The 25,852-nt window shown below is 50.2% G+C and overlaps 1 protein-coding gene across 3 annotated transcripts in view; it reads right to left on the reverse strand.

Moving 5' to 3' along the window:
• The window catches only part of NBEAL1 (neurobeachin like 1), a 410,517-nt gene that overhangs the window by 87,407 nt on the left and 297,258 nt on the right, over positions 1-25,852 (reverse strand). For all 3 annotated transcript variants that reach the window (XM_063932593.1, XM_063932592.1, XM_063932594.1), the window contains 3 exons: positions 6,875-6,984; positions 6,678-6,795; positions 6,229-6,326 (listed from right to left, as the gene is read on the reverse strand). In XM_063932593.1, the coding sequence (XP_063788663.1) occupies positions 6,229-6,326; positions 6,678-6,795; positions 6,875-6,984 (326 nt within the window). The remainder of the gene's footprint in view (positions 1-6,228; positions 6,327-6,677; positions 6,796-6,874; positions 6,985-25,852) is intronic.

Genomic DNA, 25,852 nt, shown 5'->3' on the forward strand with positions numbered 1-25,852 from the left:
TAGAAGTTGCTGAGGCATTCTATCTACACACGGAGTATGGACGTTCCAGGACAAATCCGGGAAATAGACGTTATGGTAAGAAATTACCGTTGATAACGTGATATCTCTTATGTCCACAGGTATCCACAGGATAACATTGGGATATGGTTGAGCGACAGCGGAAATGGCACCAACACGGTCACGAGCTTTCTGGCCTCCCAGGATGCATTGGGGCCTCCACTATATAGTCCCGCCCACTGACTCAGTCAGATCAGTTCTTTCCACAGCGATTTAGGCAGGAGAATTAGGTAGAGACCTGTACAGGCGATAAGAACACACATGCACACCCTTCCATACAAGAAGGAAGAGGTTTAGTGTTTGTCTAGATCCTCAAATCAGATGCGTCAGGGTGGGATCCCTGTGGATACCTGTGGACATAAGAGAAATCACGTTATCAACGGTAAGTTCTTACCATAACGTATATTTCTCTGGCTGGGTCCACAGGATTATCCACAGGATAACATTGGGATTCCCAAAGCCATTTTAGTGGTGGGGACGCTCCTGATTACACAGGAGGACATTTCGCCCGAAGTCTGCGTCATGAGAGGCAAAAGTATCCAAGGCATAATGTCTAATGAATGTGTTTATGGAAGACCATGTGGCTGCCCTACATATCTGTTCTGCTGAAGCACCCTGTTGTGCTGCCCATGAAGGACCTACCTTACGTGTAGAGTATGCAGAGACATTAGCCGGAATAGGGAGATCTGCATGAGAATAAGCTTCTGATATTACCATTCGGAGCCATCTCGCCAGCGTCTGTTTACTAGCAGGCCATCCTCTTCTATGAAATCCGTAGAGGATTAAGAGAGAATCTGTTTTCCTGATGGCACTAGTACGATCTATGTAGATTCTTATAAGCCCGGACTACGTCCAGCGACGCTTCTCCCACAGAAAGTCCCGATACATGAAAATCTGGGACTACAATCTCTTCATTCAAGTGAAACTTTGACACCACCTTTGGAAGATAACCAGATCTCGTTCTGAGAACTGCTCTGTCTGGAAAAAAACTTAGGAAAGGAGACTTACACGATAACGCTCCTAAATCTGACACTCTTCTGGCTGACGCCATTGCCAGTAGAAAAAGAACTTTAACTGTTAACCATTTAAGATCTGCTCTCTTAAGCGGTTCAAACGGAGGACCCTGGAGGAATCTAAGAACTAAAATCAAATCCCAGGGAGCTGCAGGAGGAACAAATGGAGGTTGATATGTACCACTCCCTGAAAGAAAGTACGTACATCCTGTAAATCAGCAATCTTTCGCTGAAACCATACAGTTAATGCTGATACTTGAACTCTCAAGGAAGCAACTTTCAACCCTTTATCCAATCCTGCTTGAAGGAAATCCAAAATCCTGGATACTTTAAAAGATCTTGGATTCAAATTTTTTCCAGAACACCAATGAATATAGGCTTGCCATATTCTATGATATACACGGGCCGAAGAACGCTTTCTTGCTCTAAGCATAGTTTGGATTACTTGCTTTCAAAATACTTTAGCCTCTAAGATAGAGGTTTCAACAGCCACGCCGTCAAAGACAGGCGATCCGGATGACTGTGACAACAAGGACCCTGCATTAGCAGATCTGGACGTTGAGGGAGCAGTATTGGTGCTTCCACTAACATCCTCAGAAGATCTGTGTACCAATGCCTTCTTGGCCAAGCTGGAGCTATTAGAATAATTGCTCCCTTTGCCTGTTTTATCTTTCTCACTACTCTGGGTAACAGAGATATTGGAGGGAACAGATACGCCAGCTGAAACCTCCATTCTACTGGCAGTGCGTCTACAAGGACCGCTCCTGGGTCCCTTGTTCTTGATCCGTACCTTGGAACTTTGTTGTTCAGAAGAGACGCCGTGAGGTCTATCTCTGGTAGACCCCATCTGTTCACTAGTGTCTGAAACACTTCTGGGTGTAGTGCCCATTCGGTTTCCTGAATGGTGTGCCGACTGAGAAAATCCGCTTCCCAGTTCAGTACACCCGGGACAAACACTGCTGGGAGATGGAGTTCTGCCCATCTTAGAATGGGAGTCACTTCCTCCATCAGTCTCTTGCTGTGATTTCCTCCCTGATGATTGAGGTACGCTACTGCTGTCGCATTGTCTGAGCGGATCTGGACTGGTCTTCCTTGCAGACTGTCCTTTGCCTGAACTAGAGCCATGTAAATGGCCCTTATTTCCAACAGATTTATTGGCAGGCGACTTTCCCTTGCGGTCCATTTTCCCTGGAACCACAGGCTTCCGAGCACCGCACCCCAGCCTTGCAGGCTGGCATCTGTTGTCAGGACTTGCCATTCTTTTATCCAAAAGGGTCTCCCCTTGTTTAAATGGTCTGTCTGTAGCCACCACGCTAGAGACCTTTTTACGTTTATTGGAAACTTTATCATCTGCTTTTTTATTGTCTGATGATTTCCGTTCCATTTGGTCAGAATAAGGTGCTGCAATGGTTTGGAGTGGAATTGCGCATATTCCACCATGTCGAAGGTTGATACCATCAGACCCAACAGTCGCATTGCTGCATGGACTGACATTGTCTGGGCCTGCAACGCTTCCTGAGCCATGACCTGCACCTTGACTATCTTTTTCCCTGGTAAGAGAACTTTCTGTAGACCTGAATCCAATATGGCCCCCAAATAAACCATCCGCTGTGACGGATTCAGAGACGACTTTTCCCAATTTATGAGCCACCCGTGTCTCTGTAAACAAACTATCGTCTGTTGAAGATGGCTCAAAAGCAACTCCTGCGAATGTGCTAGGATTAACAGGTCGTCGAGGTATGGGAATATTCTTATCCCCTGTTTGCGCAGACAAGCTGCCATAACCACCATGATCTTGGTAAACACCCTGGGTGCTGTTGCAAGCCCGAAGGGCAAGGCTTGGAACTGAAAATGTTCCTGGAGGATGGCAAACCTGAGGTAACACTGATGAGACAGTGCTATAGGCACATGTAGGTAAGCATCCCGTACATCCAGAGATACCATGTAGTCTCCCGGTTCCATAGCCAACATTATGGAGCGTAACGTCTCCATGTGGAACTTCGGGATCCATATGTATTTGTTCAACATTTTCAGATTGAGAATTGGTCGATATGACCCATTTGGCTTCTGGATTAGAAATAGATTGGAGTAATACCCCTGTCCCCTTTGTGATGGAGGTACTGAGACAATCACACCTGACTGCAGTAATTTTTGGACTGCTTCTTGCAGGGCATTGGCCTTCGACTCTATACGAGATGGGCTGGTGCAAAAAAATCTTTGAGGAGGCTGCCTCCTGAATGGGAACCCATACCCCTGAGATACCACCTTCTGCACCCAAGTATCTGTCGTTGACTGTTGCCATATGTGTGCAAAATGAAGGAGTCGGCCCCCAACCCTGGAATCCTCCAGGCGGAGACCCGTCTCTTCAGGCTGACGGTTTCTGTTCAGGTTTGGAAGCTGGCTTTTTGCTAGCCCACTGCTTCCTACCCCTGGTTTTGAACTGGGGTTGCTTAGACTCCTCTTTAGCTTTGGCTTTGCCAACGAAATGAGCAAAACTTTGAACCCTTGGACTTAGGGTTATAAATATCTGGAAATCTGACCTTCTTTGATTCAGCCTCTGATTCTAGGATATCAGATAATGGTTTCCCTAACAATATATTACCAACAAAAGGCAATGCTTCCAATTCTTTCTTGGATTCCGCATCTGCCTTCCAGGTCCGTAGCCAAACTGCTCTGCGAGCGACTACTGCCAGGGCTGAAGCTTTAGAAGTACCTGTACCTACATCAATTGCTGCTTCTTCCAAATACTGGGCAGATTGTCTTAAACGGCTTAAAAGGTACTCTTGCTCCGAAGTAGGAGAAGAGATGTCATTTTCTAGTTCCTCTATTCATTCGCCCATTGCCTTTGCTCCCCAGGCTGAAGCCATAGCGGGTCTTACCACTGCTCCTACTAGAGAAAATACATTTTTCAAAAAGCTCTCTACCCTTCTGTCTGTGACATCATTTAGTGAGGTAGATGACAGTGGTAAAGCAGATTTATGCACGAGTCGCAGAACATGTGCATCTACTTTTGGAGGAACTTCTCTTTTCGAACAATCCGCAGCTGGAAATGGATAATAAGAATTCCATATTTTCGGAATCTTATATTTCTTACTGGGCGTCACCCAAGACTCATCCATCATTTCCGTCAGCTCCTCTGAAGCTGGGAATTCAGTTCTCACTGATTTTGTACGTTTGAACACAGGTGCTTTAGATTTTAACAATGTCTTAGCTGGCTCTTCCAAAGAGAGAACAGCCTTCACAGCATTAATAAGTTCAGCTACATCCTCTGAACTAAAACTTTGCGACTGATCATCATACGGAGTATTTGAATATACTGTATCATCATCTGTTGTATCATCTTGTGTAGTCTGCCACATAGACGTATCTGTCTTAGTCTTAGCTGTCTCTTGGTTGCTTGTAGAGGCTACTGGAACCAAGCCGTAGGAAGGGAGCTGCATGTATGGGTTCATAGTGTAACCTAACCCTTGAGGTGGTTCTACAGGAGTTAACTTGTCCGCTATTGAAGACAGAGTCTTTGCGAACATATTCCATGGTGGCTCTGTTGGTGGTTGAACCAACTCCTGTTTTTTACTTTGCTGAAATGCAAAACAGTTCGCACACAAACCCTCATAAGTGACCAATTGATTCATATCAATTACCCCTGACATACAAGATAAGCATGTTAGGGATGTAGGAGTGCCTGATAAATTCTCCTCGTCACTTTTGCCGCACACAGACATGGTAATATTCTGTTTATGACTACACAATTTGTGACTGAAAATCACCTATATATGGATATATAGAAGTGAGATCAATCTGACCACAGTGCACCTGATTTGAGGGTCAGAACAGGACTGACATTACACAGAAAAGTCAGCACACATACTAGCAGTCAGTCACATGTTAAAGCATTAGACATTGTCATATGAGAATACAACCTCCATAATAACTTAAACATAAGTAGGAAAATTGTACTTCTGTTTTAACTGGTTCTTTTTTCAACATAACATGCAGAAAACACAGTAATATACAGGTCTCATATGCAATAGGTACTAAAAATTAACAATTCATACTAAAGAGTAGATAGAATTTTTAGTACTGTATACCCTGCCTCCAGGGAGCGGGATACAGGGAGACTCACCACACTTCCATATCCAAGCAAATACGCTCGTAAGACGCTGAGTGGATTCAGACGCTACTGGTGTACACTGCCGCTCTTGATAACGGATAACGGACATGGACGCTCACCAACGGACACGGACGCTGAGCGACTTCCACGTGTATGCAGACGCTAAGGCCTGCGACTCGGTCTGGGCGGGTTTATATCCAGTGTACACAACCGCAACGTCTAAGCTGCGACCGAGTACCCTCGAGTTGGCGTCTGAGCCGGAAGTGAGGTCATTCAGTTCATGAAACGAGAAACCCGCGGGAACTGGCCATGAACTCGGAGGAGGGGCGGCCAGGAGAGCGTCTGAATCCCCCTGTTGACTTAAACTCTAAGGATCGCGGCCTCTACCTAGTCCTGGCGCCTATGATCCCTGGAGCGTAGCGCTGTCACACTCGAGATGTTCGGCGCATCAACACACTGTTTGTAGTCTCCACCAAATCAGTGTAGCTGTGTCCTGACCCCTCTAGTAAGAGGAAGTCCATATACTCACTGTCTCCCCGTGCTCCGGCCACAGCCTGGTTACGTCTGCTGTACCTGCTAGAACATCCGACACAGACGCCCGTCAAGACAGCACGATTACCGCGAAGGTAAGCGTTGTTGCGACCCGGTGGGGAGTTGTTGGAGCGACTCTTTCCAGTATGCGTTTAAGACGCTGTTAAGAAAAGTCGCTCAAAAAAATATAGTAAGACTATAAAAATAAAATAATAAAAATATTGAGGCTGCTTTATATACATCAGCCCTGTGACCATGGGGCATCCTGCCGCACCAAGCAAAAAGCTGATTTGACTGAGTCAGTGGGCGGGACTATATGGTGAAGGCCCCGATGCATCCTGGGAGGCCAGAAAGCTCGTGACTGTGTTGGTGCCATTTCCGCTGTCGCTCAACCATATCCCAATGTTATCCTGTGGATAATCCTGTGGACCCAGCCAGAGAAATGTTCATTCCTAGAAAAGTAAAAGACTCCACCGCATCCAAGGTGATCTTAAAAACGATGGATCATATAAATACCTTCAGCAGCTGACACGGCGTCTGCCCAAAATTATTGATCATCCCTTCTATCGCCTTCCGTTCTTTTTCATCTGAAATGGAGTCTAGGTCCACAGCGCCTGAGGTTACAGGTATGGAAATACAACAAGGTCAGTGCGACATAACCAGCAGCTATACCGGAGCCCTCTGACCTCAGCAATGGCTGGCTGCACGCGTGTGGTCGCCATGCGTTACGTGTTATAAGAAGCTGCATGTAACAGACTTACACATTAAAGGGAACAGTGGAAGAAAGAAAGATTATAATAAAGCTCCAGCGCCTCCCGCGGGCACGGCGAGAGATTACAGCTGGTGTATTATCTTATTATCGCACTACTCCACAACACAGGGGAATAAGGGAGGTCCAGTGTATTACAGCCCAGGGACGTAACACTACAGAATATAAACACGCCAGTGACACGTATGACGGATACCTTCATAGCTACAATAATAGAAGACATTGAGCGCCTCCACAGCTGCGGGCCCCCTCTGCTTGTAGCCAAAGATGAGATCTATCCATTCATGAAGGTGAGCCGACACACACTCCGACTCCTGCAGACAGACAATGGAAGCTGTAAGTACAGACTCTGCGGCATCACCATTTGCGGCACGGAGCAGCGGAACCACCTACCAGCGCCTGTCTGTGCTTGCGGATGAAATCTTCAGGACTTTTGGCCCATTTTGGAAGTAGAACATCATTCACTCTCTCTTTAGAAATTTGCAATCGGCCCAAATCAAATCCTACAATATAGATAAAAATATGTAAACGCTAATGAGATCTATAGGTCAATCAGAGGATTGTTTCATCGGGTGTTCAACTGTGAGACGTGTTACAGGGGAATCCCTAGAGACTGACCGGCCTCCAACAGTCCTAAGTGTGCGTCACTACTATACTCAGTGCTGCGCTATATATCACCAGATCAGACAGCCTGAGCCTCTGACCGGCCTCCTACAGTCCTAAGTGTACATCACACGCAGAGCGTCACTACTATACTCAGTGCTGCGCTATATATCACCAGATCAGACATCCTGAGCCTCTGACCGGCCTCCTACAGTCCTAAGTGTGCATCACATGCAGAGCGTCACTACTATACTCAGTGCTGCGCTATATATCACCACATCAGACAGCCTGAGCCTCTGACCGGCCTCCTACAGTCCTAAGTGTACATCACACGCAGAGCGTCACTACTATACTCAGTGCTGCGCTATATATCACCAGATCAGACACCCTGAGCCTCTGACCGGCCTCCAACAGTCCTAAGTGTGCGTCACTACTATACTCAGTGCTGCGCTATATATCACCAGATCAGACAGCCTGAGCCTCTGACCGGCCTCCTACAGTCCTAAGTGTACATCACACGCAGAGCGTCACTACTATACTCAGTGCTGCGCTATATATCACCAGATCAGACACCCTGAGCCTCTGACCGGCCTCCTACAGTCCTAAGTGTACATCACACGCAGAGCGTCACTACTATACTCAGTGCTGCGCTATATATCACCAGATCAGACACCCTGAGCCTCTGACCGGCCTCCAACAGTCCTAAGTGTGCGTCACTACTATACTCAGTGCTGCGCTATATATCACCAGATCAGACAGCCTGAGCCTCTGACCGGCCTCCTACAGTCCTAAGTGTACATCACACGCAGAGCGTCACTACTATACTCAGTGCTGCGCTATATATCACCAGATCAGACACCCTGAGCCTCTGACCGGCCTCCAACAGTCCTAAGTGTGCGTCACTACTATACTCAGTGCTGCGCTATATATCACCAGATCAGACACCCTGAGCCTCTGACCGGCCTCCTACAGTCCTAAGTGTACATCACACGCAGAGCGTCACTACTATACTCAGTGCTGCGCTATATATCACCAGATCAGACACCCTGAGCCTCTGACCGGCCTCCAACAGTCCTAAGTGTGCGTCACTACTATACTCAGTGCTGCGCTATATATCACCAGATCAGACAGCCTGAGCCTCTGACCGGCCTCCTACAGTCCTAAGTGTACATCACACGCAGAGCGTCACTACTATACTCAGTGCTGCGCTATATATCACCAGATCAGACACCCTGAGCCTCTGACCGGCCTCCAACAGTCCTAAGTGTGCGTCACTACTATACTCAGTGCTGCGCTATATATCACCAGATCAGACACCCTGAGCCTCTGACCGGCCTCCTACAGTCCTAAGTGTACATCACACGCAGAGCGTCACTACTATACTCAGTGCTGCGCTATATATCACCAGATCAGACACCCTGAGCCTCTGACCGGCCTCCAACAGTCCTAAGTGTTCGTCACTACTATACTCAGTGCTGCGCTATATATCACCAGATCAGACAGCCTGAGCCTCTGACCGGCCTCCTACAGTCCTAAGTGTACATCACACGCAGAGCGTCACTACTATACTCAGTGCTGCGCTATATATCACCAGATCAGACACCCTGAGCCTCTGACCGGCCTCCAACAGTCCTAAGTGTGCGTCACTACTATACTCAGTGCTGCGCTATATATCACCAGATCAGACACCCTGAGCCTCTGACCGGCCTCCTACAGTCCTAAGTGTACGTCACACGCAGAGCGTCACTACTATACTCAGTGCTGCGCTATATATCACCAGATCAGACATCCTGAGCCTCTGACCGGCCTCCTACAGTCCTAAGTGTGCGTCACACGCAGAGCGTCACTACTATACTCAGTGCTGCGCTATATATCACCAGATCAGACAGCCTGAGCCTCTGACCGGCCTCCAACAGTCCTAAGTGTACGTCACACGCAGAGCGTCACTACTATACTCAGTGCTGCGCTATATATCACCAGATCAGACAGCCTGAGCCTCTGACCGGCCTCCTACAGTCCTAAGTGTACGTCACACGCAGAGCGTCACTACTATACTCAGTGCTGCGCTATATATCACCAGATCAGACAGCCTGAGCCTCTGACCGGCCTCCTACAGTCCTAAGTGTACGTCACACGCAGAGCGTCACTACTATACTCAGTGCTGCGCTATATATCACCAGATCAGACAGCCTGAGCCTCTGACCGGCCTCCTACAGTCCTAAGTGTACGTCACACGCAGAGCGTCACTACTATACTCAGTGCTGCGCTATATATCACCAGATCAGACATCCTGAGCCTCTGACCGGCCTCCTACAGTCCTAAGTGTACGTCACACGCAGAGCGTCACTACTATACTCAGTGCTGCGCTATATATCACCAGATCAGACATCCTGAGCCTCTGACCGGCCTCCTACAGTCCTAAGTGTACGTCACACGCAGAGCGTCACTATTATACTCAGTGCTGCGCTATATATCACCAGATCAGACAGCCTGAGCCTCTGACCGGCCTCCTACAGTCCTAAGTGTACGTCACACGCAGAGCGTCACTACTATACTCAGTGCTGCGCTATATATCACCAGATCAGACATCCTGAGCCTCTGACCGGCCTCCTACAGTCCTAAGTGTACGTCACACGCAGAGCGTCACTACTATACTCAGTGCTGCGCTATATATCACCAGATCAGACATCCTGAGCCTCTGACCGGCCTCCTACAGTCCTAAGTGTACATCACACGCAGAGCGTCACTACTATACTCAGTGCTGCGCTATATATCACCAGATCAGACATCCTGAGCCTCTGACCGGCCTCCTACAGTCCTAAGTGTACGTCACACGCAAAGCGTCACTACTATACTCAGTGCTGCGCTATATATCACCAGATCAGACATCCTGAGCCTCTGACCGGCCTCCTACAGTCCTAAGTGTGCGTCACACGCAGAGCGTCACTACTATACTCAGTGCTGCGCTATATATCACCAGATCAGACATCCTGAGCCTCTGACCGGCCTCCTACAGTCCTAAGTGTACGTCACACGCAGAGCGTCACTACTATACTCAGTGCTGCGCTATATATCACCAGATCAGACATCCTGAGCCTCTGACCGGCCTCCTACAGTCCTAAGTGTACGTCACATGCAGAGCGTCACTACTATACTCAGTGCTGCGCTATATATCACCAGATCAGACAGCCTGAGCCTCTGACCGGCCTCCTACAGTCCTAAGTGTACGTCACACGCAGAGCGTCACTACTATACTCAGTGCTGCGCTATATATCACCAGATCAGACAGCCTGAGCCTCTGACCGGCCTCCTACAGACCTAAGTGTACGTCACACGCAGAGCGTCACTACTATACTCAGTGCTGCGCTATATATCACCAGATCAGACAGCCTGAGCCTCTGACCGGCCTCCTACAGTCCTAAGTGTACGTCACACGCAGAGCGTCACTACTATACTCAGTGCTGCGCTATATATCACCAGATCAGACAGCCTGAGCCTCTGACCGGCCTCCTACAGTCCTAAGTGTACGTCACACGCAGAGCGTCACTACTATACTCAGTGCTGCGCTATATATCACCAGATCAGACAGCCTGAGCCTCTGACCGGCCTCCTACAGTCCTAAGTGTACGTCACACGCAGAGCGTCACTACTATACTCAGTGCTGCGCTATATATCACCAGATCAGACATCCTGAGCCTCTGACCGGCCTCCTACAGTCATAAGTGTACGTCACACGCAGAGCGTCACTACTATACTCAGTGCTGCGCTATATATCACCAGATCAGACAGCCTGAGCCTCTGACCGGCCTTCTACAGTCCTAAGTGTACGTCATACGCAGAGCGTCACTACTATACTCAGTGCTGCGCTATATATCACCAGATCAGACAGCCTGAGCCTCTGACCGGCCTCCTACAGTCCTAAGTGTACATCACACGCAGAGTGTCACTACTATACTCAGTGCTGCGCTATATATCACCAGATCAGACAGCCTGAGCCTCTGACCGGCCTCCAACTGTCCTAAGTGTACGTCACACGCAGAGCGTCACTACTATACTCAGTGCTGCGCTATATATCACCAGATCAGACAGCCTGAGCCTCTGACCGGCCTCCAACAGTCCTAAGTGTACGTCACACGCAGAGCGTCACTACTATACTCAGTGCTGCGCTATATATCACCACATCAGACAGCCTGAGCCTCTGACCGGCCTCCTACAGTCCTAAGTGTACGTCACACGCAGAGCGTCACTACTATACTCAGTGCTGCGCTATATATCACCAGATCAGACAGCCTGAGCCTCTGACCGGCCTCCAACAGTCCTAAGTGTACGTCACACGCAGAGCGTCACTACTATACTCAGTGCTGCGCTATATATAACCAGATCAGACACCCTGAGCCTCTGACCGGCCTCCTACAGTCCTAAGTGTACGTCACACGCAGAGCGTCACTACTATACTCAGTGCTGCGCTATATATCACCAGATCAGACAGCCTGAGCCTCTGACCGGCCTCCTACAGTCCTAAGTGTACGTCACACGCAGAGTGTCACTACTATACTCAGTGCTGCGCTATATATCACCAGATCAGACATCCTGAGCCTCTGACCGGCCTCCTACAGTCCTAAGTGTACGTCACACGCAGAGCGTCACTACTATACTCAGTGCTGCGCTATATATCACCAGATCAGACAGCCTGAGCCTCTGACGGGCCTCCTACAGTCCTAAGTGTACGTCACACGCAGAGTGTCACTACTATACTCAGTGCTGCGCTATATATCACCAGATCAGACAGCCTGAGCCTCTGACCGGCCTCCTACAGTCCTAAGTGTACGTCACACGCAGAGCGTCACTACTATACTCAGTGCTGCGCTATATATCACCAGATCAGACAGCCTGAGCCTCTGACCGGCCTCCAACAGTCCTAAGTGTACGTCACACGCAGAGCGTCACTACTATACTCAGTGCTGCGCTATATATCACCAGATCAGACATCCTGAGCCTCTGACCGGCCTCCAACAGTCCTAAGTGTGCATCACACGCAGAGCGTCACTACTATACTCAGTGCTGCGCTATATATCACCAGATCAGACATCCTGAGCCTCTGACCGGCCTCCTACAGTCCTAAGTGTACATCACACGCAGAGCGTCACTACTATACTCAGTGCTGCGCTATATATCACCAGATCAGACAGCCTGAGCCTCTGACCAGAATCCTACAGTCCTAAGTGTACGTCAGACGCTGAGTGTCACTACTATACTCAGTGCTGCGCTATATATCACCAGATCAGACATCCTGAGCCTCTGACCGGCCTCCTACAGTCCTAAGTGTACGTCACACGCAGAGCGTCACTACTATACTCAGTGCTGCGCTATATATCACCAGATCAGACAGCCTGAGCCTCTGACCGGCCTCCTACAGTCCTAAGTGTACGTCACACGCAGAGTGTCACTACTATACTCAGTGCTGCGCTATATATCACCAGATCAGACATCCTGAGCCTCTGACCGGCCTCCTACAGTCCTAAGTGTACGTCACACGCAGAGCGTCACTACTATACTCAGTGCTGCGCTATATATCACCAGATCAGACAGCCTGAGCCTCTGACCGGCCTCCTACAGTCCTAAGTGTACGTCACACGCTGAGTGTCACTACTATACTCAGTGCTGCGCTATATATCACCAGATCAGACATCCTGAGCCTCTGACCGGCTTCCTACAGTCCTAAGTGTACGTCACATGCAGAGCGTCACTACTATACTCAGTGCTGCGCTATATATCACCAGATCAGACAGCCTGAGCCTCTGACCGGCCTCCTACTGTCCTAAGTGTACGTCACACGCAGAGCGTCACTACTATACTCAGTGCTGCGCTATATATCACCAGATCAGACAGCCTGAGCCTCTGACCGGCCTCCTACAGTCCTAAGTGTACGTCACACGCAGAGCGTCACTACTATACTCAGTGCTGCGCTATATATCACCAGATCAGACATCCTGAGCCTCTGACCGGCCTCCTACAGTCCTAAGTGTACGTCACACGCAGAGCGTCACTACTATACTCAGTGCTGCGCTATATATCACCAGATCAGACAGCCTGAGCCTCTGACCAGAATCCTACAGTCCTAAGTGTACGTCACATGCAGAGCGTCACTACTATACTCAGTGCTGCGCTATATATCACCAGATCAGACATCCTGAGCCTCTGACCAGCCTCCTACAGTCCTAAGTGTACGTCACACGCAGAGCGTCACTACTATACTCAGTGCTGCGCTATATATCACCAGATCAGACATCCTGAGCCTCTGTCCGGCCTCCTACAGTCCTAAGTGTACGTCACTACTATACTCAGTGCTGCGCTATATATCACCAGATCAGACAGCCTGAGCCTCTGACCAGAATCCTACAGTCCTAAGTGTACGTCACATGCAGAGCGTCACTACTATACTCAGTGCTGCGCTATATATCACCAGATCAGACAGCCTGAGCCTCTGACCGGCCTCCTACAGTCCTAAGTGTACGTCATACGCAGAGCGTCACTACTATACTCAGTGCTGCGCTATATATCACCAGATCAGACATCCTGAGCCTCTGACCAGCCTCCTACAGTCCTAAGTGTACGTCACACGCAGAGCGTCACTACTATACTCAGTGCTGCGCTATATATCACCAGATCAGACATCCTGAGCCTCTGACCGGCCTCCTACAGTCCTAAGTGTACGTCACACGCAGAGCGTCACTACTATACTCAGTGCTGCGCTATATATCACCAGATCAGACATCCTGAGCCTCTGACCGGCCTCCTACAGTCCTAAGTGTACGTCACACGCAGAGCGTCACTACTATACTCAGTGCTGCGCTATATATCACCAGATCAGACATCCTGAGCCTCTGACCGGCCTCCTACAGTCCTAAGTGTGCGTCACACGCAGAGCGTCACTACTATACTCAGTGCTGCGCTATATATCACCAGATCAGACATCCTGAGCCTCTGACCGGCCTCCTACAGTCCTAAGTGTACGTCACACGCAGAGCGTCACTACTATACTCAGTGCTGCGCTATATATCACCAGATCAGACATCCTGAGCCTCTGACCGGCCTCCTACAGTCCTAAGTGTACGTCACACGCAGAGCGTCACTACTATACTCAGTGCTGCGCTATATATCACCAGATCAGACAGCCTGAGCCTCTGACCGGCCTCCTACAGTCCTAAGTGTACGTCACACGCAGAGCGTCACTACTATACTCAGTGCTGCGCTATATATCACCAGATCAGACATCCTGAGCCTCTGACCGGCCTCCTACAGTCCTAAGTGTACGTCACACGCAGAGCGTCACTACTATACTCAGTGCTGCGCTATATATCACCAGATCAGACAGCCTGAGCCTCTGACCAGAATCCTACAGTCCTAAGTGTACGTCACATGCAGAGCGTCACTACTATACTCAGTGCTGCGCTATATATCACCAGATCAGACAGCCTGAGCCTCTGACCGGCCTCCTACAGTCCTAAGTGTACGTCACACGCAGAGCGTCACTACTATACTCAGTGCTGCGCTATATATCACCAGATCAGACATCCTGAGCCTCTGACCAGCCTCCTACAGTCCTAAGTGTACGTCACACGCAGAGCGTCACTACTATACTCAGTGCTGCGCTATATATCACCAGATCAGACATCCTGAGCCTCTGACCGGCCTCCTACAGTCCTAAGTGTACGTCACACGCAGAGCGTCACTACTATACTCAGTGCTGCGCTATATATCACCAGATCAGACAGCCTGAGCCTCTGACCAGAATCCTACAGTCCTAAGTGTACGTCACATGCAGAGCATCACTACTATACTCAGTGCTGCGCTATATATCACCAGATCAGACAGCCTGAGCCTCTGACCGGCCTCCTACAGTCCTAAGTGTACGTCACACGCAGAGCGTCACTACTATACTCAGTGCTGCGCTATATATCACCAGATCAGACATCCTGAGCCTCTGACCAGCCTCCTACAGTCCTAAGTGTACGTCACACGCAGAGCGTCACTACTATACTCAGTGCTGCGCTATATATCACCAGATCAGACATCCTGAGCCTCTGACCGGCCTCCTACAGTCCTAAGTGTACGTCACACGCAGAGCGTCACTACTATACTCAGTGCTGCGCTATATATCACCAGATCAGACATCCTGAGCCTCTGACCGGCCTCCTACAGTCCTAAGTGTACGTCACACGCAGAGCGTCACTACTATACTCAGTGCTGCGCTATATATCACCAGATCAGACATCCTGAGCCTCTGACCGGCCTCCTACAGTCCTAAGTGTACGTCACACGCAGAGCGTCACTACTATACTCAGTGCTGCGCTATATATCACCAGATCAGACAGCCTGAGCCTCTGACCGGCCTCCTACAGTCCTAAGTGTACATCACACGCAGAGCGTCACTACTATACTCAGTGCTGCGCTATATATCACCAGATCAGACATCCTGAGCCTCTGACCGGCCTCCAACAGTCCTAAGTGTATGTCACACGCAGAGCGTCACTACTATACTCAGTGCTGCGCTATATATCACCAGATCAGACAGCCTGAGCCTCTGACGGGCCTCCTACAGTCCTAAGTGTACGTCACACGCAGAGCGTCACTACTATACTCAGTGCTGCGCTATATATCACCAGATCAGACATCCTGAGCCTCTGACCGGCCTCCTACAGTCCTAAGTGTACGTCACACGCAGAGTGTCACTACTATACTCAGTGCTGCGCTATATATCACCAGATCAGACAGCCTGAGCCTCTGACCGGCCTCCTACAGTCCTAAGTGTACGTCACATGCAGAGCGTCACTACTATACTCAGTGCTGCGCTATATATCACCAGATCAGACAGCCTGAGCCTCTGACCGGCCTCCTACAGTCCTAAGTGTACGTCACACGCAGAGCGTCACTACTATACTCAGTGCTGCGCTATATATCACCAGATCAGACAGCCTGAGCCTCTGACCAGAATCCTACAGTCCTAAGTGTACGTCACATGCAGAGCGTCACTACTATACTCAGTGCTGCGCTATATATCACCAGATCAGACAGCCTGAGCCTCTGACCAGAATCCTACAGTCCTAAGTGTACGTCACACGCAGAGCGTCACTACTATACTCAGTGCTGCGCTATATATCACCAGATCAGACAGCCTGAGCCTCTGACCGGCCTCCTACAGTCCTAAGTGTACGTCACACGCAGAGCGTCACTACTATACTCAGTGCTGCGCTATATATCACCAGATCAGACAGCCTGAGCCTCTGACCGGCCTCCAACTGTCCTAAGTGTACATCACACGCAGAGCGTCACTACTATACTCAGTGCTGCGCTATATATCACCAGATCAGACATCCTGAGCCTCTGACCGGCCTCCTACAGTCCTAAGTGTACGTCACACGCAGAGTGTCACTACTATACTCAGTGCTGCGCTATATATCACCAGATCAGACAGCCTGAGCCTCTGACCGGCCTCCTACAGTCCTAAGTGTACGTCACACGCAGAGTGTCACTACTATACTCAGTGCTGCGCTATATATCACCAGATCAGACAGCCTGAGCCTCTGACCGGCATCCTACAGTCCTAAGTGTACGTCACACGCAGAGTGTCACTACTATACTCAGTGCTGCGCTATATATATCACCAGATCAGACAGCCTGAGCCTCTGACCGGCCTCCTACAGTCCTAAGTGTACATCACACGCAGAGCGTCACTACTATACTCAGTGCTGCGCTATATATCACCAGATCAGACATCCTGAGCCTCTGACCGGCCTCCAACAGTCCTAAGTGTACATCACATGCAGAGCGTCACTACTATACTCAGTGCTGCGCTATATATCACCAGATCAGACATCCTGAGCCTCTGACCGGCCTCCTACAGTCCTAAGTGTACGTCACACGCAGAGCGTCACTACTATACTCAGTGCTGCGCTATATATCACCAGATCAGACAGCCTAAGCCTCTGACCGGCCTCCAACAGTCCTAAGTGTACGTCACACGCAGAGCGTCACTACTATACTCAGTGCTGCGCTATATATCACCAGATCAGACATCCTGAGCCTCTGACCGGCCTCCTACAGTCCTAAGTGTACGTCACACGCAGAGCGTCACTACTATACTCAGTGCTGCGCTATATATCACCAGATCAGACAGCCTGAGCCTCTGACCGGCCTCCTACAGTCCTAAGTGTACGTCACACGCAGAGCGTCACTACTATACTCAGTGCTGCGCTATATATCACCAGATCAGACATCCTGAGCCTCTGACCGGCCTCCTACAGTCCTAAGTGTACGTCACACGCAGAGCGTCACTACTATACTCAGTGCTGCGCTATATATCACCAGATCAGACAGCCTGAGCCTCTGACCGGCCTCCTACAGTCCTAAGTGTACGTCACACGCAGAGCGTCACTACTATACTCAGTGCTGCGCTATATATCACCAGATCAGACAGCCTGAGCCTCTGACCGGCCTCCTACAGTCCTAAGTGTACGTCACACGCAGAGTGTCACTACTATACTCAGTGCTGCGCTATATATCACCAGATCAGACAGCCTGAGCCTCTGACCGGCCTCCTACAGTCCTAAGTGTACGTCACACGCAGAGCGTCACTACTATACTCAGTGCTGCGCTATATATCACCAGATTAGACATCCTGAGCCTCTGACTGGCCTCCTACAGTCCTAAGTGTACATCACATGCAGAGCGTCACTACTATACTCAGTGCTGCGCTATATATCACCAGATCAGACATCCTGAGCCTCTGACCGGCCTCCTACAGTCCTAAGTGTACGTCACACGCAGAGCGTCACTACTATACTCAGTGCTGCGCTATATATCACCAGATCAGACATCCTGAGCCTCTGACCGGCCTCCTACAGTCCTAAGTGTACGTCACACGCAGAGCGTCACTACTATACTCAGTGCTGCGCTATATATCACCAGATCAGACAGCCTGAGCCTCTGACCGGCCTCCTACAGTCCTAAGTGTACGTCACACGCAGAGCGTCACTACTATACTCAGTGCTGCGCTATATATCACCAGATCAGACATCCTGAGCCTCTGACCGGCCTCCTACAGTCCTAAGTGTACGTCACACGCAGAGCGTCACTACTATACTCAGTGCTGCGCTATATATCACCAGATCAGACAGCCTGAGCCTCTGACCGGCCTCCTACAGTCCTAAGTGTACGTCACACGCAGAGCGTCACTACTATACTCAGTGCTGCGCTATATATCACCAGATCAGACATCCTGAGCCTCTGACCGGCCTCCTACAGTCCTAAGTGTGCATCACATGCAGAGCGTCACTACTATACTCAGTGCTGCGCTATATATCACCAGATCAGACAGCCTGAGCCTCTGACCGGCCTCCTACAGTCCTAAGTGTACGTCACACGCAGAGCGTCACTACTATACTCAGTGCTGCGCTATATATCACCAGATCAGACAGCCTGAGCCTCTGACCGGCCTCCTACAGTCCTAAGTGTGCATCACATGCAGAGCGTCACTACTATACTCAGTGCTGCGCTATATATCACCACATCAGACAGCCTGAGCCTCTGACCGGCCTCCTACAGTTCTAAGTGTACGTCACACGCAGAGCGTCACTACTATACTCAGTGCAGCGCTATATATCACCAGATCAGACAGCCTGAGCCTCTGACCGGCCTCCTACAGTCCTAAGTGTACGTTACATGCAGAGCGTCACTACTATACTCAGTGCTGCGCTATATATCACCAGATCAGACATCCTGAGCCTCTGACCGGCCTCCTACAGTCCTAAGTGTACATCACATGCAGAGCGTCACTACTATACTCAGTGCTGCGCTATATATCACCAGATCAGACATCCTGAGCCTCTGACCGGCCTCCAACAGTCCTAAGTGTACGTCACACGCAGAGCGTCACTACTATACTCAGTGCTGCGCTATATATCACCAGATCAGACAGCCTGAGCCTCTGACCGGGCTCCTACAGTCCTAAGTGTACGTCACACGCAGAGCGTCACTACTATACTCAGTGCTGCGCTATATATCACCAGATCAGATACCCTGAGCCTCTGACCGGCCTCCAACAGTCCTAAGTGTACGTCACACGCAGAGCGTCACTACTATACTCAGTGCTGCGCTATATATCACCAGATCAGACAGCCTGAGCCTCTGACCGGCCTCCTACAGTCCTAAGTGTACATCACATGCAGAGCGTCACTACTATACTCAGTGCTGCGCTATATATCACCAGATCAGACATCCTGAGCCTCTGACCGGCCTCCTACAGTCCTAAGTGTACGTCACACGCAGAGCGTCACTACTATACTCAGTGCTGCGCTATATATCACCAGATCAGACACCCTGAGCCTCTGACCGGTCTCCAACAGTCCTAAGTGTACGTCAATCGCAGAGCGTCACTACTATACTCAGTGCTGCGCTATATATCACCAGATCAGACAGCCTGAGCCTCTTACCAGAATCCTACAGTCCTAAGTGTACGTCACACGCAGAGCGTCACTACTATACTCAGTGCTGCGCTATATATCACCAGATCAGACATCCTGAGCCTTTGACCGGCCTCCTACAGTCCTAAGTGTACGTCACACGCAGAGCGTCACTACTATACTCAGTGCTGCGCTATATATCACCAGATCAGACATCCTGAGCCTCTGACCGGCCTCCTACTGTCCTAAGTGTACGTCACACGCAGAGCGTCACTACTATACTCAGTGCTGCGCTATATATCACCAGATCAGACAGCCTGAGCCTCTGACAGGCCTCCAACAGTCCTAAGTGTACGTCACACGCAGAGCGTCACTACTATACTCAGTGCTGCGCTATATATCACCAGATCAGACAGCCTGAGCCTCTGACCGGCCTCCAACTGTCCTAAGTGTACGTCACACGCAGAACGTCACTACTATACTCAGTGCTGCGCTATATATCACCAGATCAGACAGCCTGAGCCTCTGACCGGCCTCCTACAGTCCTAAGTGTACGTCACACGCAGAGCGTCACTACTATACTCAGTGCTGCGCTATATATCACCAGATCAGACAGCCTGAGCCTCTGACCGGCCTCCTACAGTCCTAAGTGTACGTCACACGCAGAGTGTCACTACTATACTCAGTGCTGCGCTATATATCACCAGATCAGACAGCCTGAGCCTCTGACCGGCCTCCAACTGTCCTAAATGTACGTCACACGCAGAGCGTCACTACTATACTCAGTGCTGCGCTATATATCACCAGATCAGACAGCCTGAGCCTCTGACCGGCCTCCTACAGTCCTAAGTGTACGTCACACGCAGAGCGTCACTACTATACTCAGTGCTGCGCTATATATCACCAGATCAGACAGCCTGAGCCTCTGACCGGCCTCCTACAGTCCTAAGTGTACGTCACACGCAGAGTGTCACTACTATACTCAGTGCTGCGCTATATATCACCAGATCAGACAGCCTGAGCCTCTGACCGGCCTCCTACAGTCCTAAGTGTACGTCACACGCAGAGCGTCACTACTATACTCAGTGCTGCGCTATATATCACCAGATCAGACATCCTGAGCCTCTGACCGGCCTCCTACAGTCCTAAGTGTACGTCACACGCAGAGCGTCACTACTATACTCAGTGCTGCGCTATATATCACCAGATCAGACAGCCTGAGCCTCTGACCGGCCTCCTACAGTCCTAAGTGTGCGTCACACGCAGAGCGTCACTACTATACTCAGTGCTGCGCTATATATCACCAGATCAGACAGCCTGAGCCTCTGACCGGCCTCCAACTGTCCTAAGTGTACGTCACACGCAGAGCGTCACTACTATACTCAGTGCTGCGCTATATATCACCAGATCAGACAGCCTGAGCCTCTGACCGGCCTCCTACAGTCCTAAGTGTACATCACACGCAGAGCGTCACTACTATACTCAGTGCTGCGCTATATATCACCAGATCAGACATCCTGAGCCTCTGACCGGCCTCCTACAGTCCTAAGTGTACGTCACACGCAGAGCGTCACTACTATACTCAGTGCTGCGCTATATATCACCAGATCAGACAGCCTGAGCCTCTGACCGGCCTCCAACAGTCCTAAGTGTACGTCACACGCAGAGCGTCACTACTATACTCAGTGCTGCGCTATATATAACCAGATCAGACATCCTGAGCCTCTGACCGGCCTCCTACAGTCCTAAGTGTACGTCACACGCAGAGCGTCACTACTATACTCAGTGCTGCGCTATATATAACCAGATCAGACATCCTGAGCCTCTGACCGGCCTCCTACAGTCCTAAGTGTGCGTCACACGCAGAGCGTCACTACTATACTCAGTGCTGCGCTATATATCACCAGATCAGACATCCTGAGCCTCTGACCGGCCTCCTACAGTCCTAAGTGTACGTCACATGCAGAGTGTCACTACTATACTCAGTGCTGCGCTATATATCACCAGATCAGACAGCCTGAGCCTCTGACCGGCCTCCAACTGTCCTAAATGTACGTCACACGCAGAGCGTCACTACTATACTCAGTGCTGCGCTATATATCACCAGATCAGACAGCCTGAGCCTCTGACCGGCCTCCTACAGTCCTAAGTGTACGTCACACGCAGAGCGTCACTACTATACTCAGTGCTGCGCTATATATCACCAGATCAGACAGCCTGAGCCTCTGACCGGCCTCCTACAGTCCTAAGTGTACGTCACACGCAGAGTGTCACTACTATACTCAGTGCTGCGCTATATATCACCAGATCAGACAGCCTGAGCCTCTGACCGGCCTCCTACAGTCCTAAGTGTACGTCACACGCAGAGCGTCACTACTATACTCAGTGCTGCGCTATATATCACCAGATCAGACATCCTGAGCCTCTGACCGGCCTCCTACAGTCCTAAGTGTACGTCACACGCAGAGCGTCACTACTATACTCAGTGCTGCGCTATATATCACCAGATCAGACAGCCTGAGCCTCTGACCGGCCTCCTACAGTCCTAAGTGTGCGTCACACGCAGAGCGTCACTACTATACTCAGTGCTGCGCTATATATCACCAGATCAGACAGCCTGAGCCTCTGACCGGCCTCCAACTGTCCTAAGTGTACGTCACACGCAGAGCGTCACTACTATACTCAGTGCTGCGCTATATATCACCAGATCAGACAGCCTGAGCCTCTGACCGGCCTCCTACAGTCCTAAGTGTACATCACACGCAGAGCGTCACTACTATACTCAGTGCTGCGCTATATATCACCAGATCAGACATCCTGAGCCTCTGACCGGCCTCCTACAGTCCTAAGTGTACGTCACACGCAGAGCGTCACTACTATACTCAGTGCTGCGCTATATATCACCAGATCAGACAGCCTGAGCCTCTGACCGGCCTCCAACAGTCCTAAGTGTACGTCACACGCAGAGCGTCACTACTATACTCAGTGCTGCGCTATATATAACCAGATCAGACATCCTGAGCCTCTGACCGGCCTCCTACAGTCCTAAGTGTACGTCACATGCAGAGCGTCACTACTATACTCAGTGCTGCGCTATATATAACCAGATCAGACATCCTGAGCCTCTGACCGGCCTCCTACAGTCCTAAGTGTGCGTCACACGCAGAGCGTCACTACTATACTCAGTGCTGCGCTATATATCACCAGATCAGACATCCTGAGCCTCTGACCGGCCTCCTACAGTCCTAAGTGTACGTCACATGCAGAGTGTCACTACTATACTCAGTGCTGCGCTATATATCACCAGATCAGACATCCTGAGCCTCTGACCGGCCTCCTACAGTCCTAAGTGTACGTCACATGCAGAGCGTCACTACTATACTCAGTGCTGCGCTATATATCACCAGATCAGACAGCCTGAGCCTCTTACCGGCCTCCAACTGTCCTAAGTGTACGTCACACGCAGAGCGTCACTACTATACTCAGTGCTGCGCTATATATCACCAGATCAGACAGCCTGAGCCTCTGACCGGCCTCCTACAGTCCTAAGTGTACGTCACATGCTGAGCGTCACTACTATACTCAGTGCTGCGCTATATATCACCAGATCAGACAGCCTGAGCCTCTGACCGGCCTCCTACAGTCCTAAGTGTACGTCACTGTGGCCGGAGAGACCAACCAGCCACACGTGCGGCACTGAAGGGGTTAACCCCTAGTGCCCGGCTCCCTTAACAGGACAATGGGCGCTTGGCGCCACTTTAAAACTGTGCACTGGTGCTAAGCGCCATCTTTAAATATAGTGTGGGTGCTAGGCACCGGGTATTTAAGAATATATTTAATACTGTGTTTTCACCAATGTTATATTTAAGGCAATAGGCACAGTTGTAGGATTGCACATTTACATTGCAGCAAATGCCAGCACTTAGAAGGAATGTGTAAGCTGTGTTGGTTTTAAAATGCATTTACGTTTGAGGACAAATGGCTTGGAAGCTTCTCACCTAGGAATTGAGATGCTGATGACCCTGGCACCTGGAAAGGGGTGTATAGACAAGCCATTTCTTTGAGATTGAGATGTGTCTCTGTGTAACTTTATAGACACATGCAGGTGAGAGGATTTGTTGCTGTCTTCTCTGAATATTGAGTGAACTGGGTTTGCATGGAGATGTTAGAGAGACAGGAACATGTTAATCAGATTGTGTTTTACAAATGCAAACTAGTGGGTTTCGTGTAACAACAGTTTGATGTAACATTTCTTAGGCTGCATTATGTGTGATGCAGATTATGTTTAATTTACAGTATAAGAACGTTGTCTATGTGTGAGAGGGTGAATGCAATTGAAATGCAAGTTACATTTACATTTGTGAAAGAGACAGGAAGATGATAATCAGATTGTGTTTGGGATAGCCACTGGTTTGGTTATATATGAAGAGGAGCAGAACATTGCTTTATCTAATTCTTAACTTTTGAAATGTAAACTTGTATTTCTTTATATTTTCTGCAATAACCTGATTGGTTGGAGAAGACAGGGAGGGCTTACCCCCCTGTGGTACTGTGTGTAGAACTGGGATAAAAAGAGGATACCTGTGAGCCTCCAGGTGTATTGTAACATCTTCTTCTGCTGAAAAGATCTTGATTGTATGCTGTTGCCCCTAGCAATAGGGAGGAGCCTTTTTAAAGGTTATTTGAGCAATAAACACCTTTGCCTCAAGAAGACTGCTTCATCTTGTGACCAACAGGGTTAGGCCAAACCTAGCCCCGTTCTCCGGCTGTCCAGGGAAGCACCTGACGTCTCCAAGCTCCGCCTTCCGCCAGCTACCGGTAGAGGTCTAGCAAGTGGCTAGAGGGGATTCGTCAACACCACACAGCTGTGGTAAAGCAGTGCGTCGGCACATACAGAGCAGAACCGTGGTTCCAAACGCCACGGCAGGTTAGGAGTTTGGTGGTGGCAGCAAGAACCCGCCCACAACGCAGTGGGTGGAGTCAGTAACAGGCGGTTACTGACGGTAAGCGGGAATCCCCTATGTGGTCAGGCCTCGTGCGGCTTGACCTTCCATTCTGTGCGCAGTCAACGGGACGCGGAAGCAGCGAGTGCTCCCGTACGGCACCGTCCTGTCACAGAAATTGGTGGCATAGTGGTGGGATAATCCCAGGCGGCTTTTCATCACCCGATTGGAGAAGCCGAGTTACTCAGGAGAGGAGTAACTGCAGCGCAGGAGAACGCACAAGATGGCGGAATTCAGCGGAATGTCCAAGGAGGATCTGGAGATCGTATGCCAGGGGAAGGGTGTGGAAATCCCTTCCAACGCGTCCAGGAGCGTCATGCAGGCGGCGCTCAGGAGCGTGGAGGAGTCTCATCGGGCGGAGGTGGAAAGCACTGACGGCGTCAGCATCGCAGAGGACGGCCCAACAGTGGACCTTCGTAAGGAACCGGTGAGAACCACAAGCCCCGCCCTCTCTCACAGCAGCAATGTTTCCCAGCAATCCCTAGCAGGGCCAGGATCCCAACGTCCCAGGGGGGGCGGCCCGGATACCCTAGCAGATCGGCTAGCGGAATTGGGGGAAAGGGCAACGGAGCAAGAACGCATGCTTGTCATTCGGATGTGGCATGCGGAGCGGGCATCACAGGCCGTGGTACCCCGGGAGCCGTTGTCAGCTGTTGTACACAGATCAGGACGAGTTCAGTTTGCCAAGTTTGCAGACAGTGATGGGGACATTGATGGACATTTGCAAGTTTTTGAAAGGACTTGTAAACTACACGATCTACCCAAGTCAGAGTGGGTGAGACACCTTGTGCCCACTCTGCATGGAGAGGCCTTGGAGGCCTATCGAGGAGTGGCGACGGAGGACTGTGGGAACTACGACGAAGTCGCGAAGGCCCTCCTCCAGCGATTCTTCATCACTCCAGAGTCTTACAGGAAGAAGTTCAGAGACTTGCCCAAGAATCCTAGCAGCACCCATGAGCAGTTCGCCACCCAGATGCGGCAGTACGTGGTGAAGTGGGTGAAGGATTCGGAAGCCACTACATGGGACGCACTGATCGACCTGATCTGCAGGGAGCAGTTCTACCGCAGGTGTGCCCAAGAAGTGAAGGAGTGGGTGCTAGATCGGGAGCCACCCAGCTTAAAAATGGCTGCCCAATTAGCCGACAAATATGTGGCAATTCGGCCACGGGGGCAGAAGCGCCCCGCCAGCAGCCAGCTCCAACAGACTGTACCACGAAGGGGACCCCCCTCTTCAGCTCATCACCCCCAAAGACAAGCATCTTCCAACCCGGGTGCTCTTGGCCAGCAACCGCACCGCAGCGTCC

This window comes from Pseudophryne corroboree, chromosome 7 (genome assembly GCF_028390025.1).
Source record: "Pseudophryne corroboree isolate aPseCor3 chromosome 7, aPseCor3.hap2, whole genome shotgun sequence".
Taxonomy (NCBI): Eukaryota; Metazoa; Chordata; class Amphibia; order Anura; family Myobatrachidae; genus Pseudophryne; species Pseudophryne corroboree.